The 10,625-nt window shown below is 34.4% G+C and overlaps 1 protein-coding gene across 1 annotated transcript; it reads left to right on the top strand.

The window, feature by feature from the left end:
* Positions 1-6,381: 6,381 nt before the first annotated feature.
* Positions 6,382-7,353, top strand: LOC108909558 (pickpocket protein 28-like). The gene is made up of 3 exons (XM_018713934.1): positions 6,382-6,396; positions 6,832-7,000; positions 7,107-7,353. Exons 2-3 carry the CDS (start codon positions 6,852-6,854, stop codon positions 7,351-7,353), a joined length of 396 nt encoding a protein of 131 aa, XP_018569450.1. The 5' UTR covers positions 6,382-6,396; positions 6,832-6,851.
* The last annotated feature ends 3,272 nt before the right edge of the window (positions 7,354-10,625 follow it).

Below are 10,625 nucleotides of genomic sequence, written 5' to 3'. Positions count from 1 at the left end.
TATAACCCTATGGACTCATTTGGGCCCTGTGTACGTTGTTTTATTTCAGCTAGGAGTCGATCGTTATAATCACTAGGTAGACATTGTTTCCTTAAAGCTTCGACTAATTCATCTCACGAACGAATACGATCCCTAATCGAATTGTACCAAATCTTGGCTTTACCAGTAAATAAGTCACTTGCAGATGCACACAACTGAGCGTTGGGCACGTTTCGAGAAATACTCAGTTCCTTAACATTCTCCAGAAAAGCACTAAGGGACATTGATGAACCATCGTATTTAAGATTCCATTTGTATACCGGAATAGCCTTAGGCTTATCAACATTAGCCACTGCAGAAGTTGTGGGAGTAGAAACAATAGGAGCGTAATGATCATCTGACGAAGAAAACTCGGCTTCTGAATCGGAATTACTACTAGAACCACTTTCAGCTTGGAGTTCTAATGGTATATTAGATTGCGACAACTTTTAAATTTTCTAGCACGATGAGTCAGTGTAGAATGAGCATCTAATATAGAGACTAATAATTGAGACCATTTACAAGCCTCATCTTTCAATGGTTGTGATCTATTGGCTCTTTCAAAAGAGTGAGCAATTTTCGACTGAATCTTAAGATATTGCGGGTCAGCGTCACTATCAGAAAAGTCGTTAACCAGTCCCTTAGTTTCAGAAATTTTTGCAACAACGTAACTATAATCTTCTTCAAACTTGAATGGATATTTAGGATACGATAATTTTGATCCGGATTTCTCAAGACGAAGGATATTACGCAATGTTTTACGCATTTCACTAACAGTCTGCTTGTCAGTTATGCCCCTAAAAGCCAATTCATACGTCAGCACTTCCCTTTGCAAGCGATTAATTTCTATTTTCATCGTAACAGCTGCCATTTTAATAAATACAAAAAAAATCTATACAAGACAAGATCAAAAAAATTATCTAACTTAATTACAGCTAACAAAACTATAAATATCAATCTAAGGTAATCCTTCAACACCCAAAAGTACAAGGAAATCAAAATGAAATACCTAATGTGAAAAGGAACGATATTTCGTAATCAGCACAAAACCTTAAAACTAAATAAGGAGACGAGAAAGAATAAAAAGAGAAAAAAAAATTACCAGGGGCCCCACGTTGGGCGCTAATTTTGCTACCTTCCTTTTGTCCTGGTGAGGGCCGGGAACCTACCTGTGCCCTTCCCTGATGGTGATTGGTCCTTGGTGGTAAAGGAGCAATATTAACCCCTAGGCTAACTACAGCCGGAGCTGGTGGTTTGGTAACGTTTGGACCAGTTAATTAAGTTGAGGGCGCCAGTAACCGTTTACCCTAGGGTTAAACGTGGCTTAGACTTCGGTTACTAATTCTAAGGAATAGTAAAAGAAAATATATATGTACCAACTTATGTAAAACGGGAAGGTAGAGCAATGGAACCGTGACGTGAGTTGACCTACTAGACAAGTATAATATATACATCGGGCGGGCACAGTGGGCTGCCCAGAATAAAAATGCATCAATATTGACGTTTGACGTGTTAAAAGCTTCGTATTTAAAAACTCTATCGAAAGCCGTCTGGTGATTAAAAAAAAAACATCATGGCGGTTCCAATATGGCGTCCGCAATCATGGAAAATTATGTTTTATGAGCAATATTGATAGATAAGAAACATAAAAATACTGTATTGTAAACTGAATCACCATATCTATATGTTTTTGGGGTTGCTGATTTCGAATTCAATATTCGTTAAACCCCATCTGGTCAGTGTTCGTCCCTAACCTTAAAAATACTTCAAATCGTTGAAATAATACGTTTCTACGATGAGTAACACAGTCTAACCACCACAATTTATGTTTACGGGATCGCTGAAATCAATTCTGATATCAATATAACTTCAACTAGTCAGAGTTCGTGCCTAACCTCAAAAAAGTAGCGCAAATTGCTAAGATTACACTTTTCTACGTTTAGGAATGAAGTGTAACCAACATATCTTTGTATTTTTGGGGTCACTGAATCAAATTCCTACATATCGTTTGAACCCAACTAGTCACTAGTCGTACCTAACCTCAAAAAATATTCAAAATCACTAAAATGACACTTTTTCTGGTTGAGTTATAAAGTCTGATCACAATATCACCAAAATCGCTTATAATCTATTACAGGTAAAGAAATTAAAGTTGATTATTATATCCGATTGATCTGTTATTTACAAAAGTTACCCCCAAGCCGTATCACTTCTCTAACCCTCTCGTGATAGTTCCAATATGACGCCTGAAAATACACATAAAAAACACGAAATATTGGTTAGCATCACTCAAACGCTACCTACTATCTTTCAAAAAGTCGCTGGTGCGCTAACACTTTGATTAGGGTTTTGATCAAATCATTTTAATTTCTGAGTTCGTTGATTGAATCCATATACTGAAACAAATTTCGAAATAGTATTTGCAGAATCGATTAAAGCTTACATAAGAATTATCCCGTCCTTTCAGTACTTTCGATATTTTTAAATTCAACAGATTAAACAATGTATACTTTTTGTGTTTAATCGTGTTGAGGCCGTTATTATGGCTAAGACATAAAGTCTGTATTACCTTTTCTTTAGTATAATATGCAGAACTTTTAAAAAGGATTTGTTCTTTTTATATGAAACATACTTTCATCATATCACATGCTCGTTTGGAAAAAAACATAAAAATATGGTGGTCGCACTTTATAACTATTATAGCTTTTGAGGTTAGGTACGACTAATGGCTAGTTAGGTTCAAACGGATGTAGAAATTCGATTCAGTGACCCCAAAAATATAAAGATATGTTGGTTACACTTCATTCCTAAACGTGGGAAAGTGTAATCTTAGAAATTTGCGCTACTCTTTTGAGGTTAGGCACGAACTCTGACTAGTTGAAGTTATATTGATATCAGAATTGGTTTCAGCGATCCCGAAAACATAAATTGTGGTGGTTAGACTGTGTTACTCATCGTAGAAATGTATTATTTCAACGATTTGAAGTATTTTTAAGGTTAGGGACGAACAGTGACCAGATGGGATTTAATGAATATTGAATTCGAAATCAGCAACCCCAAAAACGTATAGATATGGTGATTCAGTCTACAATACAGTATTTTTATGTTTCTTATCTATCAATATTGCTCATAAAACAGAATTTTCCATGATTGCGGACGCCATATTGGAACCGCCATGATGTTTTTTTAAAATCACCAGACGGCATTCGATAGAGTTTTTAAATACGAAGCTTTTGACACGTCGAACGTCAATATTGATGCATTTTTATTCTGGGCAGCCCACTGTGCCCGTTGACGTGAAACGCCCGATATATATATATATCATATCAAGAACAAAATACGTAACGTAAATCGCACGTGATCATGTTGGGTGGACAATTTTTACTAGTAAAATCTTATAATTAATAAATTAATGTTATATAATAAATAAGTTACTCGGAATCTTTCCGAAATATTATAATAAGAAAGAAAAAAAAAAGATGTACAGATGTAAGCTATAAACAAAATCCTTAATACTAAATTTGGCTGAACATTGATAGGTATAGTGTACTATAGAACAGTGCGTAAAATGACGCACAGTGGCTTAAAGTTTAAAGTTAGCCCTGAATATTATAGCTTGGGTTAGTAAAATATATTATTATTAATAGTTAAGAATAATAGGCAATATGTAGCTTATCTGATAACAGCAGGATGTAGATAACTTCAAGGCGGCCACTATACAGCTACTTTTCTGCGATGCAGTTGGTTACATCACCGCAAGAACCAGCAACAGCCGATGAAGACTAACGGGAGTTTTATTAATTATGCCACCACGAAAACCAGCCACAACCATGCAGCGGATGGCAGAAATCTCTTTAACACGGCCACAGCAAAAATTAAAGTTTACTAAATCCTTTGGGGCCTTCAATTAGAAGCCCTGTAATAGAGAGAAAATGCGAAATTTAAATTAAAAGAGTAACAGAACAGAGGAACCTGGTACTTACTTGGATGGAGGACGGCTTCCAGAGTGATCCAAGAAGAAAAGCAGCTTGGATTTATGTGAAAATCATTAACTGGTGTTATATAACTCGTGCAGGAAGATTGCTTAGATTCAGCTAAAGCTGAGATTGTGTCTTCAAGATAAACGGCAGAAAACTATCACCACAAAACATAGACACAGTCACAGTCACGTTTCTACTAATATCCCAGTCTATGGAACACACACGCATTAATAAAATATAGAAAAATGATACATAAGTTTCCTCGACTACGAGTTGCTGAGCACACACCCAAGAAATGCTCCTCGAATATCGTTTCCCACCTAAATAGAAACCGAAAAAACTGGGAACTCAACTTAAAACGGTCTAATCGCTACAAAATTATAAAATCGAAATTGACAGCTATTCAAATCGGAGTGGCCGATGAGGTCGCTTTGTGAACAGAGATATGGTTTGAATTTTTCAATAATACTCAGTGAAAATCTTTTGAAAACTTAATTATAATATTATGATAGTTGTAAATATTTATTATTCGTGTAGCTTTTTTTCCCCGTTCAGTTCTTTTACCTTTTTCTTATAAATTCTTATCGGAGCTGATAAATTAAAACGATAAGTAAATACAAAAATTGTCTACAAAATATTAATGAACATTAGGTTGCCTACTGTTGATGTCTTCAATTTAAATTAAAATACTGAATCCTTAAACTATACTTTTCGTATACAGGGTAACTCAAAACAATCTCGTTTCGCGATACAATTGAAAATAAATTTGAAAAAATGAACATTATGAAATGTGGTGAACATTACACGCTTACGTTACCATGTTGCCAATTTTTAACTATCGCGTTTCTTATATTTTCTACCTTATAACAAAAAGATTGGTACCAAGAGGCCGTCGCCGCCCCCCGCAGCTTGCTGCCGGCCGCCGGCTTCCCGTATCACAGGCCGACTCCGGCCGCCTGCTCCCCCCTCTGACGCAGGCATCCCGCTGCCTCCCCGCACGCCAGCATCCTGCTGCTACCTCATACGCCGGCACCCCGTTGCCGCCTCACACGCCTGCACCCCGCTGCCCCCCGCCGCTGCTCATGCACGCACCTGGTGCCGCCTCTGACGTCACGTTCCTCGATGCCGACCTCCTGGTCATTGCCGACGGACCCTGGCTTCTTCTTCTGCAATCCAGATCCCCCACCCCCGCACCCCACTGACACTTCTTCAGCGTGACCTTGGAGCTGCTGCTGGAGACCTGGTGCCAACTCCGGATGGCGGCAGCCCGGTGGTGACCTTGAAGTGGATTAGTTCTATGACCTCTTAAATAAAGTTTATTCGGTAAATATGGAGACAAATTGATGTTGAGCAATTTTTTGACGAAAATTGTCATATGATATTTAATTAGAAAGGAGCAATAGACTATAAGACAAATTAGGCATTATGAAGTTCAAAATTAAATATCCATTCATGTTCAACAGTTTTAGTGCTGCATAATATTTCTGAATCAAGTTTTTGAGTTGGGACAACATATCTAATAATACAGCTTCCGTGTGTCATAATTAGGTGTGAAAAATGTAACTAAAGCTTTCTGGGAGCAAAATAAGGCAGTTAATCGAATATACGTCAGTTATTTGCTGTAAAAAGTTATACTTGTATACATGGGCGTAACTAGGATTTTTGCTTGGGAGGGAAGGCAGAGCTGCTCTATGGAGGCCTCTAAAAAAATAACCCTAGCTACGCCCATGCTTGTATATTTCTAAAATACATAGGTTTTCAGAAAAAGTGATTTTAGTTTTCTATTTGAGAGTATTCTAATCTAACTTATTCTTTTTTGTTAAATGTGGAACTAAATTAAATATTTTCTTACGATTTAGACCATCAGCAAAGGAGTAGGTCTAAAATCAATCCTTGAAGTAACCCAAAACTTATGGGATATAACACGGAAGTTTAATTTTGAATGATGATCATTTGTCGACGGATGTATGATTTGAAAAACTCTTACGATTCATCAAAAGCATAAATTTTAGTTTTCTGCAAGGTGTGGTCTAGCGAGTCGAAAGCTTTGAAAAAAATCTTATGAATCAAGTGCTGCAGATATCATTACGGATTTTTGGGAGAAATATTTAAATATTTGTTGTTTAATTCCATATAGTTTGGATATTCAGAATATGCCAATAGGAAAAGTTCCATGACTCTCAATAACTGTTACAGATGCCACATTTCATGGTATCTGAAGTGAATCACAGGAATGTTTATTTAATTTTGTTCTTTTATATTTTGCTGTAGAGAACATTTTTTCAATTTTTAACTTTTTTCATAGTCATAAAATAAAATATAAATATTTTCATTGTAGGATATAATGATACGCCAGTGTGCATTTTGGAACGTACTTATTGTATGTGGGATATTGAAGGTATAAAATTATAATTTCTTATTTAACATCTCGTAACTTTTATTAGTAATTAGATGCATGCATATTGTATAGATTAAACTTGTAGAAGGTATCCTTGAAAAGTGAAATCGGATTTAAATGCTTTTTTCCTTTTTTAGTTTTTTTTTCAAATATAGACTAGTGTATACAAAATAATTCTCAGCGCAACATGTACCTTAAATTCAATTCAAAGTCAATGCTCTAATTTCTTAACAATTACGGTACAATATTATGGAAAGATTGAATGTGTTCGTAAGATTACCTTTCATAAAAGTAAGACTAATGTCGCACTAGGCGAACAAAATTTTTTAAATGAGGATATTGTGAGAAACTACTTTAATTTAACTAAAGTTAAAAAATTTATTTCGCCTAGTGCGATACTAGTTATAAGGTACTTACATATATATCTGTTTGCAGTAGAATTTACTAAGTATAATATGAACTTAAAACTCTTCGATGATAAAGAAATACGACCAGTAGTAAATTGTGACTGTTTACCTAGTTGTACCGACTTAACTTACAGTGTGGAAGCTTCCCAAAGTAATTTGACACCTAGACTTTATCGTTTTAAGATGGATCAAGATAAGTAAGTTATATTTTTCACAACTATCATCTACCATCTGTTGTCTAATTTCTCATAAGGAATAGGTATTTGAGATTTTTAATTGTTCAGGTAATATCTTTTTTTTTAGTTACGTGTATTCTGTTCTAAGTTTTTACTTCAGGAGGAATCACATAGAGACGAAAGAAAGGAATGAACTTTATGGATTTTCAGATTTTATTTCTAATTTTGGTGGACTCCTGGGTTTATTCACTGGATTTTCTATACTTTCTTTTATAGAAATCATATATTTCTTATCCTTGAGGATTTGGGGTAATATTAAAATATACCGGAACTGGAGTGGCAGAAATGAGTATGAGATTTCTAACCCAGTCTAACAAAATCTGACTATTCAATAAGTGCTTTGAAAACGTTTTCATTTTTTACCAGTATTTTGATAAATTTATAAATAAATAATTCAAGTTTCATTGTTACAGATTATTTACTTCCTTATTCTACCTTAAAAACAAATAAAGTTTTTAGTATAGTGTTATTTAAGTTTTCCTAGAAATGGTATGTCTTCCTATACAAACCTCGCTTAAATTTGTATGCCTTCTCTGATTACATGGACATACAAGCCACTAGAAGATTAACGAGAATCGCGAATCTTCTCTGGATTATCCAAGTACTGACCGCGATCGGTGTTGCTTGACTTTTCATATTAATGACACGAATGCGACATACAACATAGAATTACTGTTTTGTTCAACATTTGTCTATGTGATAGTTTTTGTAAAAAAATGTTTTATTAAATTATAAATATCAAACACCAGTAACACCATAGATAGGGCGCTTTGTTAATTATTACTGCCGCAACATATAGGAAGGTTGTTGTGGGTAAAATAGAACGGTTAAGCGAGAAATATTTTAATTACCTGTTGGTCAAAATCAGTCAGTCTCATGAGTTCTACAAGTTTCTAAGTATACAGGTATTTTTCGTCAAAAACGATATTTTTACATCGTACTATTTAAAAATGAAATCTGCATCTCCTATTGTATAAAACAATAATTGATTTAAAAACGTTTGGTTGTAATGCTAATTCCATGTAGTTCTAAGTAACATTTATGTTAATTTTAATTAAAGTCAGAACTATCAGCGGTATTATTATTTATTTTATAAATGCGCAATAGTGTTTTTATCGTATTTTCACTGCTTTATAGTCAACATTTATAGTTAGTGAAGAGTGATCTGACTTTGAGGGTTACAGTTCTAAGTATATTCTAAATTCTAACCTCAAAATTGAAATTTCAGAGGTATCTTAGCACTTACAGATTCAAGCAGTAATGAAACAGTACTTGGATGCATTGGATGCGACCTGTTATAAAGGCCACTATAGAGCCTCTCAGAGAACCACCATTATACAGGGTGATTCAGTCATAATGTCATTAATTTTAAGAGCAGATAGAGAAAAATGAGTATAATACGATGGCGTGATTAAAAAAAAATTAAATGCATATTTAAGCTGAAAAAAAAATATTTTCAAATCATTATTTCAGGAACAGCCTTTTCAGGCTGTTCCTGACCGGCTGACGTCAGCCAGTTATTCACAATATTATACACGGCTACGATATGAACAACGCGCCCTAGATTCAACGTTGCCATATTTATATATTTTCGCTCATATAAAGACAATAAATAAACGATTTGCTCACGTCAGCCAATAATAATTTAAAATGCTATAAATTATTTTTTATTTATGCAATTAACATATTAAATTGTTATTGTTGTCCAGCAAGAACCTCGAGGAGGTCTGAGCAAAAAATCAGTTTTTATTAGCATCATAATGTTAATATTTTAACAACATTTGCTGTAAGCCCGAAGGGAAGGTTTCCAAACAATTCTTCTAAAAATTGAAAGTAACGCGGCCCATTCAGATGTTCAGGTAGAAAATGTGGCCCAATTAAACGATCGCCATTGACATTGACACCGAATCTCCTCTGAAACCGCTAAACCGACGAGTAGTGTGCGAGTTTTCATCTGACCAAATATGACTATTATGACTGCAAAGAAATTAGCTGTTTCACTTTAAATAAAATTTAATATTGAAGTTACAAAACTCCAAAAGCTCAAATAATTTAAATTTTATTTCATAACCATTTCAGTTTCGTTACATAAATAATGACATAAAAAACCAACACTCACTAGATAAATTATAAAGAGAGGATGAAATGTATGTAGTATTTAAATATTGACTGTAAGTAATAGAAGAGAGACTTGTATATTCCATAAAAAACAATGGGACGGAGACAAATAAACAATTCGGTACATGTTTCCGACCTAGGCTAACCTGTGGTTCAGTAACCTTTTAACCCACTTTTAATTTGCACGTGCACCATATGGTCCAGGAGCCAGATAGTGTTCCGTAGCCAAAGTGTCACGGCTGCAAACAACTTATTCTTCAATATTTAACCTCTTGAATCCAAAAAACTTGGTCGCAAAGCCTGAAAGTGGTCAGTTTAAATGGCTGTAAAAAGTTTTTTTATAGCTAGTACAATTTATTCGCTAATAGTTACGTTTTCTCATAACAAACATGTATTTCTTTGAAAATTAAAAAAAAATAACTTTAACCAAAGTTATTGCAAATTTAGTGCAAATCTCTTACATTTTCCGTCTCCGCGCGCACTAATTTTACCATATCTGGTTCTACTGGACGGATTGAGACGCANCACGCATCTCTTGCACAACGACAATGCCCACAAGAAGTCGCTGAAGGAGCGCGCCGAACTCGATGGACACTGGCCATGTGACGTCACTTCCGGCGTAGAAACGGCCCCACCTATCTACTAGTTACGTTTTCTCATAACAAACATGTATTTTTTGAAAATTAAAAAAAAATTAACTTTAACCAAAGTTATTGCAAATTTAGTTCAAATCTCTTACATTTTCCGTCACCGCGCGCACTAATTTTACCGTTTCTGGTTCTACTGGACGGATTGAGACGCACGACATCTCATTTTAAGGCTTGAACTGTATTTTACAAGATAGGTAAGTTCCATTTATTAATTTATTTATTTAATAATTAATGGCAGCTTAGAAAGTTGTGAAATTTCAACTAAAATGCCGGTTTTAATTGTTTATAAGGTTTGTTTTATTATTCAACTTCGACGAAAAGCCAAAAAAGTTACCGGATATTGTTCTTTGCATTCTAACAATCAAGCAAGGCATGAAATCATTGTTAGGATGCGAGGAACAATAACCGGTAACTTTTTTGGCTTTTCATAAAAATTGAATAACAAAAAAAGTTTTATAAACCAATAAAGCCAACATTTTCGTTGAAATTCCACAACTTTCTAAGCTGCCATTAATTTTTAAATAAATTAATTAATCAATGGAACTTACCTATCTTGTAAAATAAAGTTTAAGTTTTAAAATGAGATGTGCGTCTCAATCCGTCCAATTGAACCAGAGATATGGTAAAATTGGTGCGCGCAGAGACGGAAAATGTAATATATTTGCACTAAATTTGCAATAACTTTGGTTAAAGTTAATCTTTTTTTAATTTTCAAAAAAATATATGTTTGTTATGAGAAAACGTAATAATTAACAGATAAAAAATTGTACTAGCTATAAAAATAAACTTTTTACAGCCATTTAAACATTCAATTTGTT

Source organism: Anoplophora glabripennis, unplaced genomic scaffold, assembly GCF_000390285.2.
Source record: "Anoplophora glabripennis isolate ALB-LARVAE unplaced genomic scaffold, Agla_2.0 scaffold449, whole genome shotgun sequence".
In the NCBI taxonomy this organism is placed as follows: Eukaryota; Metazoa; Arthropoda; class Insecta; order Coleoptera; family Cerambycidae; genus Anoplophora; species Anoplophora glabripennis.
Note: the sequence above shows the minus strand (reverse complement) of the source record. Positions and strands in the feature narration are given on the sequence as shown.